Raw genomic sequence first — 22,930 nt, forward strand, 5'->3', positions numbered from 1 at the left:
CTAAAATTAAGGGTAAATGCACTTATTTTAAGAAATTTTGTACTTATTTCTAGATGGTTTTTGCAGTGATAATTGCCTTAGAAATGGCTGCTTATGTCGCTGCAGTCTGACCACTAGATGTAGCTGAAAATCACCCATTGTAGCTGTAAGACAGAAGTTCTTTGTTTTCATGCAGTTCTGTCCTTCCCAGTTAAAGTTATTCTGCAGAAAAAATAGCAAACCACAGAGGTGTGAAATCTTCTTTTATTATAAATAGATCATTTGTATAAAACTGACATGCTTGAAAAATCAATGAGCCACTGATCTGAGTACGGGTCGGGATCACCAGAACTTTCGTTCACAACAAAGTTACTTCTCTTTTTTAAAATACTACAACAATACGGTCAGTTCAAGTTCAGCTTTTGTTTCCTGAATAGTTTCTGATGTGATCGTCTGACGTGCAGCAATGCGGGCAGCTCCCTGCTTCCTCTAAGACCACAAACTCTGCAGCTCCCTGATGCTTCGGCTCCTTCTTCCTGTTTTAGGTTTGGCTGCAGGTCTGTTCTTCAGAGTCACCTCTTCATAGCTGCTGTTTGCTCAGATGCTGTGGTTTGTGTAGCTGACATAGGTGGTCTTTATAGGTGGCACTAAGGGAAACAAAGACAACAGCACATTGATAAAAGGAATACACTGATGGGATTTTTAAATAGATTCTATACTGAGCTGATCACTGCATCAACAATGATTTGTTAATAACATGAAAACCCCAGCTGAAAAAAAAATCACATCCATCCACCATAGCATTGGTTATGGCTTTGGCTGCAGAAACTGAAGTTCCAGGGGCCGCCGCGGGGACTGAATCCAATCGTTCTTCTAAGAATGATCCACAGCCTTGGTAATAAGACCTGCACTGCATTATTTGGTTCCTTTCCTTGCTGCAGTCAGTGTGACCTCAGCATGAGCCCTGTGCAGCTGCACTGTAGGCAGAGCAAAGTCCTGAGACCAAGGAGGCAGTGTAGGAGATGTAGAGCTCTGCTGCTTCCCCAGGCAGCACAGAGAGAAGCTATCAGAGAGCTTTCCTGCTGTGTTTGAGCTGAGGGTGCTCGACATAATTCCATATTTTTTGTAGAGAAGAATTGGATGAAGATCTGGACATGATACCAATGTGGGTTCAGTTAGAAACATGTTATTGTTGCTGTAGTTATGACCTAAGCAACACCGACAGACTGGCTGCTGATGAGAACCAACAACATGTTGCATCCATCAAACTCCAGCTCACTTTTATTCCCCTACAGTTTTCCAGCTAAACTACCTGCAAACATCAGCGAAAGCAAACAATGCTTGTTGTGTGGTCATCAGATTAGCTACAAATGTCACATGTTCTACCATTTATTGTTTATTATACTCTTTAGTCAGAGGGGAAAAAAACTGATGTAAAAAATCTTTTTGTTTTAGACAGAATTTATTTGTTGGCATTTAAACATCAGATTCAGAACAGTTTTCTGTTAAATGTTCACATTCTGATCATCCAACGTTAGAAAGTCTTATAAAGTAGAAATATGGAGAAAATAGATCATAGAGTTGTTTTTATTTTGAATGTTTTAAGATAAACCTTTAACTGACTAAAACCTATTAGCTTCTTCTTTCAGCTTGAATCAGACTTTGAACTGTTATCTTAAGCTGCCATCATTGGGCCGTGGCAGCGTTTAGTTATGAAGGCATTGAACCATACGCACACCTGAAGAAGAAGGGACCATGTCAGCCAGGTGAGTAACTTCAGCCCTGTTAATCAAACTCTGCAGGATGAAAGAAACCTGGAGTCCAGGTGAATAAAGTCCATCAGATGGAAACATCTCAGCCGCTCCTGCTTTTCTGCCCACAGATTCAGCAGATCTGAGCTGCAGACAGTTTAGTTTAATCAGATCTGGCATCAGGTGACCTCTAGATAAACCTGAAAACTTCCTGTCAAATCCTCCTCAGTATCTCTGTAAACTTTCACACACACTTCTCATTTTTTTTCTTCTCCTAAAGTAAATCATGCATAAAATTCACAACTATAAGTGCACTGAAATAATGCTGGACAGTTGTTTTCCTTAGAGACATGATTTAAACTGATTTCTTATAATCTGATTTGTGATTCTAACTGAGCAATGATGAGAATGCATGAGTCATCTGGTCATCAAGCTCCTGGATTTTACAGCTGAGTGCAGAGAGCCAACAGACCTTTTCCCTCTTATTTCATCTATTCCTTGACTCTTCTGCTGCCACTCAGATACAAGCTTCTCCACCTGCTTGAAGCAATAATGATTTTACTGATTCTTTATAAATAAAAGTGTTTCTATTCAAAATAAGCTCATTGGTACCCATCTAAATGTAACTGGTTCGTCTCTGGAAGGTGAGGCAGTATCTGAGGAACTATATGAACTGAACTGTGCTGCCACACTCATATAGAGCCATAGCTAGGTTGAACCATCCATCCCACCTTCTATTAGCAGTGATGGTTTTATGGGCTGCTTTTTAAATAAGATTGATTTTGTTAAAAAGATCATTGCTGCAGAGAAAACAGAAGTTCTAGATTTTTTTTCAGGTGGACTTTCTCACTTAAAAATAGATAAAAAAAATTTTTTCCCCACTGATCACAGCAAATATAGCTGCCATTGTTGCAGGCAAAGAAAGGATATGGTAGCTCCGCCCAACTTGCATCAGACCTACTTTCCACCGCGCAACTAGAGAAGCAAAGATGCTTCAGCCGCGCGTCAGATCTAAACTTGTACAAGCATCAAAAATGAAGCAGCATGCGCATTTTTGCTGCTCCTGCTGCTTATGGTCTGAACGTAGCATTATAGATAGAGTGGCTCAGGTTATCCTGAGCTATCTCTATAGTTATGCTGCTATAGGCTTAGACTGCTTGAGGACATAGGGACCCCTTTTCATCATTCTGCTTCATTCTATCTCTATTCTCCCATTCTGCAGTATTTGTTAGTTCAATCTCTAACGTTCTGCTCTCTCTGCTTTTTCCCATAGTAGCTTCATCTGGTCTGTTCCTGTTTGGCTGTGACTCCATCCTGGAGAGAAATATCAGCTGCTTATGGCATTATGAGGCAATTATGTAGGTTCTCTGTGTAATTTTCTTTTTTATATCAGATCAATTAATTAATTTATCAGATCGTATTGATTTACATCTACTTTGACCCCTGACTGGCAGTAACTGAGGGTTAAATTCTAAGAAATAAAGCCAAAATTGCCAAAGTAGAAAGAAGAATGTTCTTATTCTTTGCTTTCTGCGTAGCAATGCAGATTTTATTGATCTGTGTGTAATGCAGAATTAATTTAGCTTTAAGATGGAAACCTTGTATGTCTAAAGCCATTCCTTTATTGGACATTTTGTCAGCTTTTCTGTCTGCTATATCAACCAATATGATGTGTTGAACTAGATCTGCTATTTTCACAGTTTTTGCGAGACACTTTTTTATAAAGTAGGGCATTAATTCATTCATATCTTTTATGCCCAACAGCAATGATGAACTGCACAGCAGCATTCTATACCCAGCTATTGTAGCATCTAGGATAGAGCTGTCAGTCTGGGAAAAAATCTGGTTTTTATTCCAAATAATAAAGATTCACTGTTTTATGAAGTGCAACATAAAACTGACTAAAACTTCAACCGAGATCTGGGGTTTATACAGATACCTGGGGACGTCCAGAACCATTTGGTCAGCAGACCGGAGAGCTCTGCTGGGCCGATATCAACATCTCAGTTAAATTTAGTGGAGAGATAGAGTGTTAAAACTTTAAAATCAATCTTAAAATGGGCCCGGCCACTGCAGGGAGGAGAGGATGGGAGTGATGTGGCTAAACTAATAATATTTTTAGTCCTGAAGATTAAGACAAAATCTAAGATGGTTGCCAGAAACATACCGAATGTGAGCTTAGTCTGAAAATGGAAGGTACTACATTATAAAAACAGGCCGAAGGGATTTAACGATGACTCACCGCTGGCCTGCACGCCCTCACACAACTCTGTCTTCACTTGGCCGTTGGGCCGCTCTGCTGCCAGCTGCGACAGCTTGGTGGTCACGGTGGCGGCGGTGACGATGGCCTTAAAGCTGCGCTTGCGTTTGGGGACATTCTGCTCAGGGTGGAAGATAATGATGTAGACCTTGGGCACGTAGAGCATCCCCAGGGAGACCGACGCACTGAGGCTTAGGGAGATGGTCAGTGTGGCCGTCTGGATATACATCTGTGGAGAAACCAGGAAATAGGATGTAAGCTCTGCCTCTGGTAAATTAGTCAGACTGGATGATGCTTTGTAGAATGTAAATATCTGGCAGGCTTGCCAAATATAGAAGCAATTGTACTGCCTTGTGTAGTCCTATTTGTGACCTTATGCTCACTTGGCAACACAGAGAATACAGCATGTAAACAGGGTGTCTACATACTGGAAGTCACATACAAGCTTGGCAAAAACAGGGTTCTTAGTGGCTAACTCGCCTGCAATCAGGTCATAAGCTAAGAGATTTCCAGGAAGTTTTCGACAGAGCTTCCAGTCGTGCACGTACATCTACATAGTGCGATGTGGAAACTACAAAAGCAGCCTGAGATGAAATGTGAGCTGGGGAAAACGGAATTATGACAATGTAGCGCTGAACGTATGAAGTGTTTAAGACAGCTGTATGAATTCGGTTATGTAATTAAATGTTTCCCCCCTTCGGATGATAAAAATGGTGTGAATCGTGGCATTCTTTCTGTCATAAGGGAAATCTACCAATGAGCTTCTACAGCTTCAGATTCACAATCAAGACAGATTCAACAGAAGAAGCATAACGAGTCACAGCCACACATTTTCCTTCTCAGCTGAAAAACCCCTCAGAAGTGAGTTAATGATATTTCTCTAAAGCTGCTAGGTAGATCCTTTTCTATCACCCATAGATCTATGTTGTTCCACAGCTCTGAACATAGAGAAAGGAGTCATGTTTCTAATGACCTGAACTCATCCATTCTGTTTTAACAAGGATCAGAGGTTAGCCAAGGATCTCAGATTTCAGGAGGATTTTCCTTTGAATTTCTGTCTTTAACATCCTGATCAGATCCGATGATCAGCAGGTCTGGGGAGGAATTGGTTTTATGAGTTGGGATCTCAGGGTTTTTCTGCTGTCAGTGAGTTTCCTGCTGCAGAGAGGATCGTTGCTGAAGGGTTGGTCCACCTGCAGACCTGAGAATAAATTCACAATCAGGCTGACTGCTGTGTAAATAGGAAGAAGCAGGATGATCATACCTCAGATCCGGTGGTAGCCCCAGCCAAGATCTGACAAAGAAGTCTCTGTGGTGAAGATGCGTCTTTTCCCTTTAATGTGAAATCTGCTATTTTCAGGAAGTTGGTCGTTAATCTTCATGTGTGACACTGTTGTCCATCACTTGCCTGCCTGTTGTCCAGAGATCAACCCTCAGAGGTCTCCCACTGACTCTCCCCTGTGAGTGCAGTCTACAGAACCCTCCTTCACCTGATTTATACTTCCTCCTCTTCCTTAATCAATTAGTGGCCTGCCATTGTTTCTCATCAGTCTGTCTTTTTTCCCCTTAGACCAACCAGAAGGCAGATAACTAACTGACTTTCTTAACATTTTGTAAATAAACTCTAAAATCTCACCACTACTTTGTCCGACTCTGCATGTGGGTCAAGACGCTACTAACCAACATGGCCACCTGTGACGGTGATTCTTGGTTTGAGTCTGAGCAGGAAAAGACCATCTGGAATCAATTGCTCCCTATTGTTCCTGGCAATGAGGTGGATTTTGAAAAGAAAAAAAAAATGCTCACAAAAATCACCTACTTTTGCAAAATCATCAGTTGTGTAGGCAATGTAACCATTTGAATGGACTTCAAATGGGGCGTGGCCAATCAACACTACAGTGCTTCCAATACTTAGCCAAGCCAACTGGTTTAACAGGCTTTTGAAGTTTCAGACACAAACAGCCAATGAGGAAATATATCTCATGGCTGCAGTTTAAAAATTAGGAGCATCAGCAAATCAGCAGAATGATAAAAAGGGGTCCCTATGTCCTCCAGCAGTCTAAGCCTATAGCAGNAAAATGGTGTGAATCGTGGCATTCTTTCTGTCATAAGGGAAATCTACCAATGAGCTTCTACAGCTTCAGATTCACAATCAACACAGATTCAACAGAAGAAGCATAACGAGTCACAGCCACACATTTTCCTCCTCAGCTGAAAAACCCCTCAGAAGTGAGTTAATGATATTTCTCTAAAGCTGCTAGGTAGATCCTTTTCTATCACCCATAGATCTATGTTGTTCCACAGCTCTGAACATAGAGAAAGGAGTCATGTTTCTAATGACCTGAACTCATCCATTCTGTTTTAACAAGGATCAGAGGTTAGCCAAGGATCTCAGATTTCAGGAGGATTTTCCTTTGAATTTCTGTCTTTAACATCCTGATCAGATCCGATGATCAGCAGGTCTGGGGAGGAATTGGTTTTATGAGTTGGGATCTCAGGGTTTTTCTGCTGTCAGTGAGTTTCCTGCTGCAGAGAGGATCGTTGCTGAAGGGTTGGTCCACCTGCAGACCTGGGTATAATTTCACAATCAGGCTGACTGCTGTGTAAATAGGAAGAAGCAGGATGATCATACCTCAGATCCGGTGGTAGCCCCAGCCAAGATCTGACAAAGAAGTCTCTGTGGTGAAGATGCGTCTTTTCCCTTTAATGTGAAATCTGCTATTTTCAGGAAGTTGGTCGTTAATCTTCATGTGTGACACTGTTGTCCATCACTTGCCTGCCTGTTGTCCAGAGATCAACCCTCAGAGGTCTCCCACTGACTCTCCCCTGTGAGTGCAGTCTACAGAACCCTCCTTCACCTGATTTATACTTCCTCCTCTTCCTTAATCAATTAGTGGCCTGCCATTGTTTCTCATCAGTCTGTCTTTTTTCCCCTTAGACCAACCAGAAGGCAGATAACTAACTGACTTTCTTAACATTTTGTAAATAAACTCTAAAATCTCACCACTACTTTGTCCGACTCTGCATGTGGGTCAAGACGCTACTAACCAACATGGCCACCTGTGACGGTGATTCTTGGTTTGAGTCTGAGCAGGAAAAGACCATCTGGAATCAATTGCTCCCTATTGTTCCTGGCAATGAGGTGGATTTTGAAAAGAAAAAAAAAATGCTCACAAAAATCACCTACTTTTGCAAAATCATCAGTTGTGTAGGCAATGTAACCATTTGAATGGACTTCAAATGGGGCGTGGCCAATTAACTCTACAGTGCTTCCAATACTTAGCCAAGCCAACTGGTTTAACAGGCTTTTGAAGTTTCAGACACAAACAGCCAATGAGGAAATATATCTCATGGCTGCAGTTTAAAAATTAGGAGCATCAGCAAATCAGCAGAATGATAAAAAGGGGTCCCTATGTCCTCCAGCAGTCTAAGCCTATAGCAGCATAACTATAGAGATAGCTCAGGATAACCTGAGCCACTCTAACTATAAGCTTTATCAAAAAGTTTTAAGCCTGGCCTTAAAAGTAGACAGGGTGTCTGCCTCACGGACTAAAACTGGTAGTTCACAATCTGACTTCCACTGACTTGATTGGATTGTAAGGATTGGACCATAAGAAAGGCTTCTTATTGGATTAGGAAATACTTAAAAATAACCCTTAAAAATAAAATAATCTGTAATTTTAGACGTTACAGTATCTCATGCCTGTTAGAATAAATTGCAACAGTAATCTATCACCGTTGTCAAGCAAAAAAAAATCTTTTTTATATAGCTATATAGATAGATAGATAGATAGATAGATAGATAGATAGATAGATAGATAGATAGATCAATCTGCTCAAAGGAAGGTCAGTTTTGTAGCTTCTGTAACGAGCTAAACTGCTTTCAGATGTGTGAACATGATTGCACAAGGGTTTTCTAATCATCAATTAGCCTTCTGAGCCAATGAGCAAACACATTGTACCATTAGAACACTGGAGTGATAGTTGCTGGAAATGGGCCTCTATACACCTATGTAGATATTGTACCAAAAACCAGACATTTGCAGCTAGAATAGTCATTTACCACATTAGCAATATATAGAGTGTATTTCTTTAAAGTTATATATATATATATATTTATAGCAGGGAGGCAGGATAAAGCCTTAGCCTCGTTACATGCAGTTAGCCTAGACTTGGAGCAAAAGCAGGTCCTGGAAAAACACGAGTGAACCGTCTCCACCTGTCTTTGGACTGATGATTAATTTTGATGTTCAGCTGATCAGGTCCAAACTGTTTCACCTCCAGCTTCTCTTAGTTTGCTTCTCTCCTGCGACTCAACCTGTCAATCACCTGCATTACGACTGTGATGTCACTTCCGGTCACCTGAGGGCATAGCTTTGGTGCGCCCAGAGCTCTCCTATCCTTCTGTAGTGCAAAGTAGCTACTGCACATGGACAAATTTTAACAAGAGACAATGGGCAAACATTTTTAACACCCTAGGGCAAAAATTCATCACCAGTCTGACAAAAAATGAAATGAAGCTTTACTCGACATTAATGATTCAATATTTATCTTGCACATCTAAAATATATATTTCAATATATTTCGATATATATTAACAGTGATGGGAGTAACGCGTTTTGAAAGTGACAGCGTAACTAACGCTGTTATCTTTTAGTAACGAGTAATCCAACTAACTACTTTGACTGTAACTATAACGCAGTTACCATTGCAGACACCCGTCGAGCTGCGTTTCCCCATCAGATACGGTTTCCCCTGCATCTCCGCACAGCGCAGGCGGCACGATTCACCGTGCAAGCGACAGGAAACGCTCATGCTCGCTAAAGGCGCGCAACAGCCGCCCTGTGCTCGCGCCACAGGGGAACTATGGATCAGATAGTGTTCCCCCTTGATGTAATTTACATTGAGTTGCAATAAATACAAAACTCTCTGCAGGTTCTTGTCTTTGTCATCCACTCTATTCAGCTTCAACTGCCTGCTTCAAAATCAATGACAGAAAAACTATTTTCATGTTGAATAAGGGTGAAGGTTCTACCTGTCCCTCTAAATAGTTCTATTCCTTTGATAAATCACAGATATTCCTACATTAGCTGTGTGAGTGAGATAGGAAAATAAAACACATCTATTCTGAGTGAGTCTGATTTCCATTATAAGGCTCTCCTAGAAATCCGTTAGAAGGAATGAAATACCTGGAAGGAATCTGAGGGAAGCTCTCCTCCTGGCTTCCACACAGATAATAATAAATTAGATCCACCATATGCTGAACTGGCTTCAGAGACGCTCTGAGATTTCTATATTTATACATCATTTAGCCCAGTTAAAAATAGAAAAATAAACTGGTGGTTCCTGAGATGTGGACAATGTCTGAAAGAAATTACATTTCACATTTCAGAGTGACTTTCTGTTCCCATGAAAACATTAATGTTTGCGTGAATGAAATGCATGCTGTGGCTTAGCTTAGGTCTACAGCATCAATTCCTTTAACTCTGATGGTAATAATTGTTTTTTAAATATTTGTTTTTTCAATTTGTTTTTCTGTCTTTTTTCAGTTTGAGACTACCCTTTCCTGGGCTGCCACTTTATCACGGTTTTAGTGTCCCAGTGACCCTAGGAGCTATACTCTCAGCAGCTTTATGATCCTAGTAGAGTCACCCAAGGCAGACAGGTCCCAGGGATCAGACAAAGACCAGCCCAGAGACCCCTTATGATGAATGCAATAAGTAGACCTAGTGTTCCCTCGCCTGGACGTGGGTCACCTGGGCCCCACTCTGGAGCCAGGACTGGAGGTGGGGCACGCTGGAGAGTGCCTGGTGGCCGGGCATTTACATGGGTCCCCCTTCAAATAGGCTCACCACCTGTAGGAGGGGCCAAAGGGTTCGGGTGCATTGTGTGATGGGTGGCAGTCGAGGGTGCGGATCTTGGCATTCTGATCCTCGGCTGAAGAAGCAGCTGGAAGGAGTATGAGTTAGCGCGAGAGGTTGAAAGGTTCCGGCTAGAGATAGTTGCCTTGACGCATTCAGATTCATTTCAGATTATCCACCCTCTTTGGAGTTCTTAGGGGGGGGTACTGGAGAATGCCCCTCAAGGGGGGACTCCCTTGTTCTTCCTGGGGACTTCAACATCCATGTGGGCAATGACAGTGAGACCTGGGGGGTGTGGCTGGGAGGAATGGCCCACTTGACCTGAACTTGTATGGTGTTCTGTTGTTGGACTTCTGTTCCTTTTATGGATTGTCCATAACGAACACCATTCAAGCATAAGGGTGTCCATATGTGCTCTGGGCACCAGGACACCCTAGGCCGTAGTTCAATGATCAACTTTGTTGTTGTTTCATCTGACCTGTGGCCGCATGTCTTGGACACTCGGGTGAAGAGAGGGGCGGAGGCCTCGACTGACCACTACCTGGTGGTGAGTTGGCTCAGATGGTGGGGGAGGACGTCGGTCAGACCTGATAGGCCCAAACATATTGTGAGGGTTTGCTGGGAACGTCTGGCAGAGTCTGTGATAGATGAAGAATAAACTCCCACCTCCGGATATGAATTCATTTTTTTAAATGAATTTGGGCTCTAAGGCAATGATAGTTTTAATGAGGCACAAGCAGCGACAAAGGCAGGCAGGAAAACAGACACTCCAATAATGATCATTGAACAGCTTAGAAAGTATTTACATCTGATCTTCTATTAATCGGGAAATAGGCCTGACTGTTGGCAGCTAATCAATAAGGATATACTAATAATGCACATTATAAATATAAGGATGGAGCCTATAAAGGAATTTTATTATTTATGAGACTAATTTTTAACACACTGACTGTTGAAAAACAAAGAAAAAAAAAAGGTTTTCAACAGATGAGGCTGTTCTTTGCCTGCTTTTGTCTGAATCAGTTATGTTCTACACTCTCTGCTCCCATCACAGCAAAAAAACAACAACCGAGGAGCATCAGGTGTGTCTTCATCTATTAGTATTAGTTAGTTGCTGTTTGTGGGATTATTACTTTAAAAGCTGCATATTTTTACTACATTTATGGTTTATTACAATTGCAGGTTTAATTACATCTGCAGGTTTTACAAGGAGACTGAAAGTTGTTGTCTTGATATTCCTCCATAATACAACAGGAGTGTGGCAAACTCACCTTCTCTGCTGACTGCGCCGTGCCGAAGAAGATGGGGATGAAAGCCAGCCAGATGATGCAGGTGGTGTACATGGTGAATCCAATGGGTTTGGCCTCGTTAAATGTCTCAGGCACACTGCGAGTCTTGATGGCATAAACAGTGCATGTGACCATTAAGAGGATGCTGTATCCCAGTGAGCAGATGAGTGACAGATCAGAGATGTCACACTTTAGGACGCCGCGTGCATTCCCAGGGTCCAACGTGCGCTGCTCTCCATAGTCCACAAAGGTGTGAGGCGGGTCAGCAGCAAACCATACAAGGACACCCAGGAGCTGAACTGAGATGAGAGAGGAAGTTATGATGAGCTGGGAGGCTGGTGAGATAAAGCGAGGTGCCGTCACAGCTTTCTTTCCCTGCTCGAAGATGCGGTGGATGCGGTTGGTCTTGGTTAGCAGAGCGGCATTGCTGAAACACATGCCGAGGCCCAGGAAGATCCGGCGCAAAGAGCAGACTGCAAGATCAGGGGCGGCGATCATGGGAAAGGTAACGACGTAGCACAAGAAAATACCCGTCAACAAAACGTAGCTCATCTCTCTGCCCGAGGCACGAACAATGGGGGTGTCGTTGTAACGGATGAATGTCACAATGACGAAAGTTGTTGCAATAATCCCCAGAACAGCGATGAACACAGGCACCAGGGCCCAGGGCGAGTGCCACTCCAGCTTGATTATAGGTATCGGCTGGCAGCCCGTCCGGTTCTGGTTCGGTCTCATTTCATAGGAGCAGAGTTCACAGGTGAACTCGGTGGCCTGGTAGTGGTACCCCTCGCACGCCTCACAGTGCCAGCAACACAGGACACCCTTCACTACCTTCTTCCTCTCACCCGTCCGACACGGGAAGCTGCACACAGAGGCGGGAATAAAGGAGTCATCGGTCAGCCACTGCAGGGCATCCATCTGATGGGAGACAGAGGAGAAGAAAGCAGCTTGAATATTTAACGGTGACAGAATCAGCATTCTAAAGAGGAAAGAGTCCAGGTCACTGCAGGACGGCAAGTTTCTTTTACCCTGAGGACTAGGAGCATCTCTCGGCCTTCTCTGATTGTTTGGATTATTACCTTTATTCAGCTTCATTAATCGGACGATTTCAAACAGAGTCACAACAGACTAAACTAGAGGTAATGTTATTTGCTTTGGTTTGAATCTTATGGTTTTGTTTCGGATAACTGGAAGAAGTTGATTTATCTTATTTGATTTTTAATCTCGGTAAACATATAAACAGCTGAACAGCACATGTCTAAAACATGATGGTTTCTACCCCCTAAAGGTCAGGTTCATTAACTCTAATAAATTTTAGATAATACTTCTGAATTAACGAGAATAAATATATCTGTAAAATATTTAGTCATGTATCCAAAACTGTAGTAAAGGATCATATCTCACAGGAGCTTATACAAATTTAGTTATTAACTCAGTTGATGACTTTTTTTTATTATTTTTACAACCAAAAATAAGGTCAGGTTCATCAAATAAATCATATTTCTTCATTTTTCTCAAAATGATCTAAACTCTTAGTGTCTGAAGCGAAGATTCTCTGCCAGGGAGCCCAAACTTCACACAGCATAAAAGGAGTAAGAGCAAACTATCCTGAAACAAACTTATAAACATTAACAAGCTAATTATTTTATTGCATCTCAGAAATTTAACATTTCGATTGAAGTATAGAAAAGATGCAGGATATCTGATGCTGTAAATACTTCTCATATAAAACAGCAAATGTTCATATTTTAAATCCCTTCGCATTATTTTAAAGAAACACACTGAAACAAAAGCCTCAATATTTTAGGCTGAAACGGAGATCAAAGGGAGTTTTGGAGGGAAATCTTTAGCTGATTGAACGTCTTACTTTATTCAGTGGTCTGCTTCTCTCTGTGTTTGGAAAATCTGTGCAAAGGAAAGTCTTTGGAATTCAGCAGGTTGAATAAAATCCATTTGAATCATCTGGTTTCCAGGAGCCGCGGCTCTAAACATCACATCTTTCCTCCCAGTGGAAGAGAAGTTTATTGATGTTTCAGCATCAGGCCCTCCAGACTGGGATAATACTTCAATTTCTTAACTGCAGCTGAACACATGAACTAAAGCACAAAGAAAACCATGAAGACCCAAGAGCTGCTGCAGGAAAAAGCAAAACCATGTTCTGCATTTTCATCACATTATTATAAGAACAGTACTCTTCTAGACATTAAATCCAAGTTTGCATAAAACTTCAACAGCTTAAATTATTAGCTCTCAGAGTAAATGGTTTAGGTTTCAGAGAAGCTGACATCAGGACTTTTGAATATTTTACAAGTAATAATGTGGAAAAGTTGACCGTTCAGCACCACGGACAGCACCTGACAGAATCACACAGGACAACTGCTTAACAAACGTGACATTTCCTGACCTCCCCAGCCAGAGATGTTTCAGACAGATAAAAAGCTGCTGATGTTGGTGGAGGTGAGAGACGCCAACTGTAAAAAGGCCCATTCCTGGTGTTACACATATTATAGTTTGTTTTTTTCTTCTAAAAATAAATTAATCTCATTACTTGGTGGAGTTTTAAAGTAGCTGCTATAAAACTGAAGCAGGGTTTAATCACATTTGATCTTTTGAGAAATACATGACTAAATACAAAAGTTTAATTATAAGAGATTTGTATAATCTCATAGAAAGAAATATCAGTGTATTAATTCTGTGTTCATCTTGAAGTTGACCTTTTAGATAAAACAGTTTAACGTGGCTCTGAGAGCAACATTTTTAGGATTTCTTTCAAACCTCTTGCTTTTTTTAGACCCAGTTTGGACTTAATGTCTAAGACCTGCAGTTAGAGAGAGCCAGATTCAAAGACCAAAATGATTTGTTCTGCCATTATCATTTATATATAAATGATAATGGCAGAACAAATCTAATCTATAATATAATAAAAATAAGCATTTGAACATCCTGCTGTTTTGCAAATTCTCCCACTTACTATATATATATATATATATATATATATATATATATATATATATATATATATATATATAATTCATTTGTATGATCCAGCAGTAAATCAGTATTTGAACATCTGTCTATAAGAAAGAATTCTGACCCTCAAAGACCTGTTAGTCTGCCTTCAAAATGTCCAACTCCATTTATTCTCCTAAATTAGATGCACCTGTTTCAGGTGGTTCGCTGCATAAAGACATACAATCAGTAAGAATCCAACTACTAACATGGCCAAGACCACAGAGCTGTCCAAAGACACTAGAGACTAAACTGTCCACCTCCACCAGGCTGGAAAGGGCTACAGGGAAATAACCAAGCAGTTTGGTGAAAAAAGGTCCACTGTTGGAGCAATCATAAGAAAATGGAAAAAGCTGAACATGACTGTCAATCTCTCTCAGACTGGGGCTCTATGCTAGATCTCACCTGGTGGGGTTTCAATGATCCTAAGAAAGGAGAGAAATCAGCGAGAGGAGCTGATCAATGACCTGAAAGTGCTGGGACCACCGTTTCCATGGTTACTGTTGGTAATACACTAAGACGTCATGGTTTGAAATCATGCATGGCACAGAAGGTTTCCCTGCTTAAACAGCTCATGTCAAGGCCCATCTTCAGTTCGCCAGTTCTTGATGATCAAGAGGAGTCATGGGAGAAAGTCATGTGGTCAGATGAGACCAAAATAGAACATTTTGGTCATAATTCCACTAACCGTGTTTGGAGGAATAAGAATGATGAGAACCATCCCAAGAGCACCATCCCTACTGTGAAGCATGGGGGTGGGAGCATCATGCTTTAGGGGTGTTTTTCTGCACATGGGACAGGACGACTGCTCTGTTTTAAGGAAAGGATGACCAGGGCCATATATTGAGAGATTCTGGGGAACAACTTCTTTCCATCAGTTAGAGCATTGAAGATGGGTGGAGGCTGGGTCTTCCAGCATCCCGATGACCTGAAGCACACAGCCAGGATAACCAAGGAACGGCTGTGGAAGAAGCAGATCAAGGTTTTGGCGTGGCCTAGCCAGTCTCCAGACATAAACCCAATAGACCAGAGGTGACGGATTAGCGGACCGCGGTCTGGATCCAGATACAACCTGATTTAAAACATTTATAAATTACCGCATGTTGTCCAACGAAAGTGTCTAATTTCACTTGCGCCGCTTCTCCTGTTAATATGGAGCGTCTGGGACCAGGCTACACGTGTTCCAAATTAGCCAATGAGCTGAGTCTGGGTTACTGCTGCTGCTACTTTTGGACACAGCAGGCAAACCTGTCGCAAGCCGGGCGATGGAAAAGAAGAAGAGAACAATGAGAAAAAGAGAGCAGAGAAAGTGTGGACTGTTGGAAGAACTGTGGTGAACTGGTGAAAGAAAAGTGAAATGGTGTGCTCAAAGATGACCCTGCACATTTAAAGTATGTTTGGCTCAACCTGCTGCTGTGAAGCAGGATTTTCCACCATGAACAGAATCAAAAATAAAAATGGATCCAGGCTCAAAATGAGCTCCTTGATATGTGCTTTTGAATGGCTTAGTCTCCATTCAAACCCAGGTTTAAAGCCTTGCAGGGCAGAATAAAGCCCACTGCAAACATTAAGAGAGAAAAAATAAAGTAAAATAACAGTCAGTCAGTTCAGGGGTTTTACAAAATATGTGAATCAGGAAAATGTCTATGAACCAAACTGAATAATTATTATTCTCTACTTCAAAAGACACTTAAGATCTTAAAATGGAAAAATTTTCTATTTATTTTATTATATTATATTATTTTATTTTTTATTTAAAAATTATGCATTCATGTTATAACATGGATGCATGTTATTATAACATGCATCCATGTTATAATAACATGGATGCATAAAAACCCCTAAATTTATTTCATTGTTAAATGATGTTTAAAGTAACAGATTATAATTAAAAATGTCTCTGGTCGATGGTTTTCTTTATGCGGACCCCGTTGAGTTTTAATTGGTTACCCCTCCAATAGAGAAACTTCATGTTTCTCAGCAACAGCCCAGAAACCTGACTAATATAGAGAAGATCTGTGTGGAGGAATGGGCCATACACCTCATACAGTGTGTGCAAACCTGCTGAAAAACTACAGGAAACCTTTGACCTCTGCAAACAAAGGCTACTGGACCAAATAATAACATTAATTTTCTCAGGTGTTCAAATACTTATTTGCAGCTGTATCATACTAATAAATAGTTCTAAAATCATATATTGTGATTTCTAGATTTATGTTTTTAGATTTTGTCTCTCACAGCTGACATGCTCCTAAGATGACAATTTCAGACCCTCTTGGATTTTTAATTGGGAGAACTTGCAAAATACCATGATGTTCAAATACTTATTTCCCTCACTGTATATATATATATTAACATTTCAAAACTTTACATATTTTCATTTTTATAGTAATATAGAACATTTCAGTAGCAAGAAAATTAAAAATGCTTTTAGTAAAACGAAAGATACATTTGTAACTACAGTTGCTTAAAGCACAAATGATCAATCTTGCGCATGCACAGGTTGAGAATCTTATACCAACATAGTCACGTGTGACCCCCGGTGACACCGGTGAGCTTATATAATCAGACAACGACAACGACTGCTCAGTCCCTTAATCTTCTCGTGAAAACAAGATGATTCCGAGGGACCGAGCGCACTGGCATTCTTCTGGGATTCATAGAACCATAGTTACAGTCGCAACTTTCGTTTTATTTCATTCTTACTGACCGCCAGAGGCAGTGCTTAAAGCACGGATGACGATTATCAACAAAGTCCTGAGGAAACACATACAGAATATAAGCAACCCGAAAACATGCCCACCTCACTGGGAAGATGGTGCGATCCCCTCCATTGGTTGAAAGGCGGCCAAGTTAACCCTGTAAAACCTAGGAAAGGTATTCGGGGAAGACCAAGAGGCTGCTGAAAAAATAGCCTCCAGAGTGACAGCAGTCATATCAACCCATGACACACTAACGCCCACCTGCTTTGCCAAGGCCATGGCGAGGAGAAAAGCTGTCTTCTTTGACACACACTCAAGGCTTGCCTCCGCGAGCGGTTCAAAAGGAGGACAACGCAGGGCAGCGAGGATGAGAGAGAGTGCTCCTACAGGCCCAACAGGGTGTGTGGGAGGGTGCCAACGTTGGGCACCTCTCAGAAACAAAGAAAAATCCTTGTTGCGACCCACCATTTCCCCACTCACCACCGAATGCCAGCAAGAGATGGCAGCAACATAAACTTTAAGGGTGGATGGAGAGCGACCTTGAGAAAGCCATGTTTGAAGAAAGGTTAAAATAACAGAAATATGACAGTCTACAGAGTCCTCATGTCTTTCCTGACACCAGCGGCTAAAAGCCTTCCACTTATAGGCGTACACCAGTCGCGTGGAAGGAGCCCTGGCATTAGTCATTGTGTGTCCAATGTTCCCATCATACTCAGAGAAGGAAATGCCGGGCCCTGTAGTGGCCAAACCCAGAGTTGGAGGCGACTGGGATTGGGATGCAGGGTCTGACCCACCAGCTGTGACAGAAGATCCTCTCTGTGGGGAAGAGGCATTGGAGAGCTGCAACAGAGCCTGTGTACTCGTGGAAACCAAGTCCTCCCTGGCCATCGACACCATGTCCCTTGGGCGATCTGTTGCTGTCACGGCGCCCCCCAACCCGTTGTGGATATGTCGGTAGAGACAAACTCCCGACGGGATGGCAGCGAACCCAGCGGAACCCCCCTTGCCATGAATGCTGCATCTCACCACTGAGCCTGTGACGCAAAGCATTAAGGGGACACCCGCAGTTTTCTGCGACGGTGCGATGCAAAAGAACGGTGCAGCCTCAGGCTGTTGAGCCACATCTGCAGTGGTCGCAGAGACAGTAGTCCCAGGGGTACTACCGTAGCGGCAGCAGTCAGCTTTCCCGACAGATGGAGATAGAGAATAGGGGGACTGCACGACTGGGCAGAAAGGCAGGTAGCATCTGCAGAATGCCCTAGACACGCTCAGGCGATGGGTTAGCAGTAATTGTGATAGAGTCCATCATGATACCAAGAAACGTGACCTGCTGAGACAGAATCAGGTTGATCTTCTGCCAGTTCACACGAAGACCTAATAGGTCTATGTCATTAGCAAGGTGCGTGTGTCTGCAGCAGCTTGAGTTTGTGTGACGAGCCAGTCGTACAAGTAAGGCAGGATCTTTAATCCCTTGGCCTGCAGAGGACACAAGGCTGCAGCCACATAACCTCTGAACACATGTGGGGACAGAGAAAGGCAGAATGGAAGAACTGGGAACTCAAAATGCTTGCCCTTAAATGCAAAGCAGAGAAACTGCCAATGCTGTGGTGCAATTGGGACATAAAAATATGCGTTCCTGAAGTTGACCAAGGTGAACCAGTCACCAGGGGAGATTGCGTGAAGCACATCTCTGATGCTCAACATGTGGAATGAGATGGTCTTCAAGAAAAAATTCAGACCTCTCAGGTCCAAAATTGGACAGAGTCCCCAGTCTTTTTCGGGACTAAAAAATACTTTGAGTAAAAGCCCACTGGATCCCGCAGGGGGTCGACGGGCAATATAGCACCCTTGGCCAGCAAGGTGTCAATCTCTTGGCTCAGAGCGTGAGCCTTTACCTGGTCATAAATCACTGTCATCCTGACTCGACCAGGAACAGGAGGGCGGCAGAACTGTAGGGTGTAAACCCCTTAAGTGTACACACCACCCAGGGAGTGAGAGCGGCCCAGCAATTGAACTGGTCTGGGATAAAGTGTCCCAACGCCAGCCAGTGATGTCATCTCCGAGCCCCCCTGCCCATAGGGGGGTGGGAGGGTTGCCAAGTGGCCATGGGCAGGTCTTGCAGCAGGCCCTGCAGCAAGCCGTGGCTACCCCAAGCAGGGCGTATTATGGGCAGGATAAGTGCACAATAGAGATGCAGAGGCACTCCAAGCAGGATGTTGCAACGCGAAGCCTAGGCCGACCGCTCCAAGGCTGCAAGCGCAGAGGAGCCAAACAATTCTCCAGAAACCAATGGAAGGCCCATCAGGGTCCTTATACACAATTCCGTCAAAGGAGAGTGAGCCAGCCAAACCTGACATGGTGCCTGAACAAGGGTAGAAAGGACAGTTCCAATTTCCCTCGACAGAAGAGCAAGCCCATGGAGAAATGCGTCCATCATTCCCTGAGTAGGTGCATCGATCGCAACACCCTCTAAAGAAGCTGAGATACCCAGCAATAAATGTGACAGAGAATTACCAAGTCACCCCAAACGAGACCCAAAGTCATAGGCTCTACAGAGCAGATCATCAGTGACACGGCCCTGAGGAAAGCACACCTGGCATTAGCTGTAAAAGCTTCATCTGGCACCACAATGAGGGAAGCTATGGCCGGCTCAACAGAAGGCATAGGCGCACCTTCCATGGCCGCCAGTGCCCTGCCATCAGAGGTCGGCCGTGAAAAGGCCTTAGTGTCCGACCAACAGGCATGGACCTCCTTCACGTATTCAGCAGATGGGGGAACCATAAGAGATGACCTAGCAGTAGGACATCGAAAGAAGGCACTGGAAGCCGCAGGTTGGTCCTTTGGAGCATCCAGCTGCAACTGGGCAAGAGCAGTTCTCAGAGCACCCACCATCAAACCATCCTCCTCCAACTGAGAGCCAGAAGAGACACGCGAGCTGGCTTCTGAGAGAAGTGAGCCGGAGTCAAAATTATCTCGAAAATCAGTGCCAGATGCTGCCAGAGATATAGCATCGTCATCAAAAGCAGAGGGTCCCGAACCAACTCTCTGCCCCTGGTCAGGGTCTCCAGTCAGGCTAGCGTTACCCCTAAGGGATTTGAGCAACGCTTCCATCCTCTCAAGCTCAGAAAAGAGATGGTCCACTTGCCCAGATAGGCCCTGTGAAACCCTGGAGCTCCTCTTGGTCCTCTTCCATGGAGGCCCCATAGCCTCAGAAGCAACATTTTTCACAGGCTGGCTAGTGCCTAGAAGGCCAGCCAAAAGAGCATTACATAGGGACAAGGTAGGACAGAACAATTTCAACTTTCAGGTGATCCGGTCCCAAACAAGCGGGACATAAATCATGCCAGAGGGACCAAACAAGCTCTACAGCACAACCGCCCAACATCTCATGCTCACAGGGCTAGGTCAGGTCGAGCTGAAATCGCCACTCTTGAAATTTAAACCAAGCGAACAGGTCGGGAAACCCGGTCGAGCAGAAAATGCCACCAGGGGTTCCCCAGCAGCAAGGCTGCAAGGAGGACTAGCCAAGCACGGCAGTGAAAGTAAAAAGTAAGCCCGAAAATGGCTGCTAAGCAACGAAATACCGCCAAGCTGAACACAGATGCACAGTAGACTTAAAAACAAAGCCGGAAAACGGCTGCTATCAGAAAATATAGGCAAACCTAAAAGCGGCTGCACAGATAACAAACAAGCCAGAAAAACGGCTGCTATCAGTAGTAGGCAAGCCCAAAATGCCTGTAAGTAAATAAATAAGGCAAGCCCACGTCTGCCGGTTAACAAGCTGGATGGAATCGGCTAATGCTCAGGCACCAGCAACATGGAGTCGGTGAGAACACATTCCCATTACCATCGATAAGAAGGAAAAACTTACCAGACGAATAAACCAAGAAGTATAATGAAGAGCTTGCGCAGCCTCTGGAGAGCGAGATGATCCTTGCAGCTCTGACCTAAGTCTCGGGGCTACCAGCGACAAGCAAAAGCAATGTCTTAACACCTGTTCAATCTGCATGCGAGAAGGTGAAAAGGGACAAAGCTGTAATTGTCACGTGATTATAAATGCTCACTGGTGTCACAGGGGGGTCACACATGACTATGTTGGTATAAGATTCTCGACCTGTGAATGCACAAGAGTGGCGCTTCTGGCGGTCAGTAGGGATGAAATAGAACATTGTTTTATTGGGAAGTTTATTGTCCATATTATTCTATTTTTTATATCAGCTCTGAGGTTCCAGAAGAAGAACAAAGCATCCAATCTCTGCAGGCTTCACTGTCTTAAGGTCAGAGTTCAGGATTGACCTGCTGTGGAACCACTGCTGATCCAGTAGGACAATATTGACCATGTTTTCTTTGGAGAAACTGTTTACAATTAGATCTGCTGTAAATCCAACACAGGGGTTTAGAAACCAGAAGGCCAGTTTCGGAATCATCTTTCAGGAATCCGATTTGTTTCCCGGGATAGTTTTCCTCATGTGTCTCTGCTGCAGGAAAAAAGGCAAACTCTGAGAAAAACTCTTCCTTTAAAGACGGGGCTTGAGGAGATGTATGATGCTGTAGGAAGGACCCCAATCTAGAAACTTATAGGTTGGAGGATGATGAATATCCAACTATAGCTAGCCATAGTTTAAAACACAGTTCAGCTCAACTGTCTGAACAGTTTTATCGTGTCATATTTTATATGTTATGATCTTGAAGTCGTATTTAAGGTTTGTTTTTCTTGTCGGCATCACCTGTCAGATCCCCCCCTTCATCTCTTCATTCCTGCCACTGAATCATGAAGCTCCATTTACCTGAAAGCAGCCTCTTTTTTCTCCTGTCCCTCCCTCTTTTTAGTTCTCAATTTCCTCTCCTTTATCAATGAACACTGGTTTTAATCCAATATTTGAGAGAAATAATGGATTAAGAGAATGTATCATCACGGGGACCACGTGAAGGTATTCCTATGTAATTGTTCCCCACAACGTCATAAAATCATGACAAAAAACACACTTTCCTGTATGGCCATAGGTAATGATGACCATACATTGACTCCTACTGACTTTAATATATTTTAAGACATTTTAAACCCTCTCTTTTCAACCCATGCCCAGACCATGACCTGAACTGAACAGTTACCTCACGCTAACCTTCACCTAAATTTAATACACAGCTTACTGAACTGAACAGTCAGCAAAAAGGGAGTGAGGAACAGCTAAATATCCTCACTTTGATGTTGAAATCAGAAAACTTGTCCTCAGTCTGATGTCAAATCAAAGACACACATGTCACTTTCAGATCAAACTTCCTTACATTTAGATGCAGCTGATTGGTCCAGTGTCCAATCACTTTGTACTCCGCTGCAGACATGTTGTTGATCTGATACTGGAAGATGTCGTAGCGTCCAGGAGCATCACCGTTCTCGTTGAAAGTCACTGGAGTCCCTGCACTTCCTGTAAAAATACACACAGCTACTGTAATTTAATTCAGCTTAGTTTATTTGTAAACAATTTAGCGCTTTTCAGATGAAGCGACTGATTAATGAACTTCTTTTTCAAAGACAGTAACTAAAGACAGTAAATCTAAAGTCATCCAGGTTTATATGTCCTGCAGACCTACCCATAGTCTATAGAACCCGAAAGTGGCCCCAGGAAGAATCTGCACATTTATGGCAAAATATAGCTGAGTATCATCAACATAACAGTGGAAATTAATCCCATGCTGTCTAACAATTCTGCGGATTGGGAGCATATATATAGTAAAGAGAATTGGTCCTTGCACTGATCCCTGTGCCATAGGTAACCCTGAGGCTTGAGGAAGATTCATCAATAACATGAACAGAAAATTTTTCAGAAAAATCTGATTTAAACCAATCTAGAGCTGTTCCTTTATTTCCTACGGTCTTTCTAAAAGAATATTATGATCAACTGGATCAAGTGCGGCACTGAGATCTAACAGGCCAAGCACAGATAGGGTTAGGGTTAGGAGGAGATCAAAGGGAATACCTCCTTAAATAACCTGGTTGGAACTGGATCTAACATCCAAGTTGAAGGCTTAGATGAAGACAATAGTTTCACTAACTGTGAAAGTTCAACTGGATCAACGC

At 42.9% G+C, this 22,930-nt stretch overlaps 1 protein-coding gene across 1 annotated transcript; it reads right to left on the reverse strand.

Moving 5' to 3' along the window:
• Window positions 1–271: 271 nt before the first annotated feature.
• Window positions 272–22,447, reverse strand: LOC107092183 (metabotropic glutamate receptor 8-like). Its single transcript, XM_015386506.1, has 5 exons — window positions 22,444–22,447; window positions 22,138–22,277; window positions 11,123–12,058; window positions 3,973–4,219; window positions 272–626 (listed from the first exon to the last, which is right to left on the reverse strand). Exons 1-5 carry the CDS (start codon window positions 22,445–22,447, stop codon window positions 577–579), a joined length of 1,377 nt encoding a protein of 458 aa, XP_015241992.1. The 3' UTR covers window positions 272–576.
• Window positions 22,448–22,930: the final 483 nt, after the last annotated feature.

The sequence above is a fragment of the Cyprinodon variegatus genome, unplaced genomic scaffold (assembly GCF_000732505.1).
Source record: "Cyprinodon variegatus isolate N-32 unplaced genomic scaffold, C_variegatus-1.0 Scaffold370, whole genome shotgun sequence".
NCBI classification, from domain to species: Eukaryota; Metazoa; Chordata; class Actinopteri; order Cyprinodontiformes; family Cyprinodontidae; genus Cyprinodon; species Cyprinodon variegatus.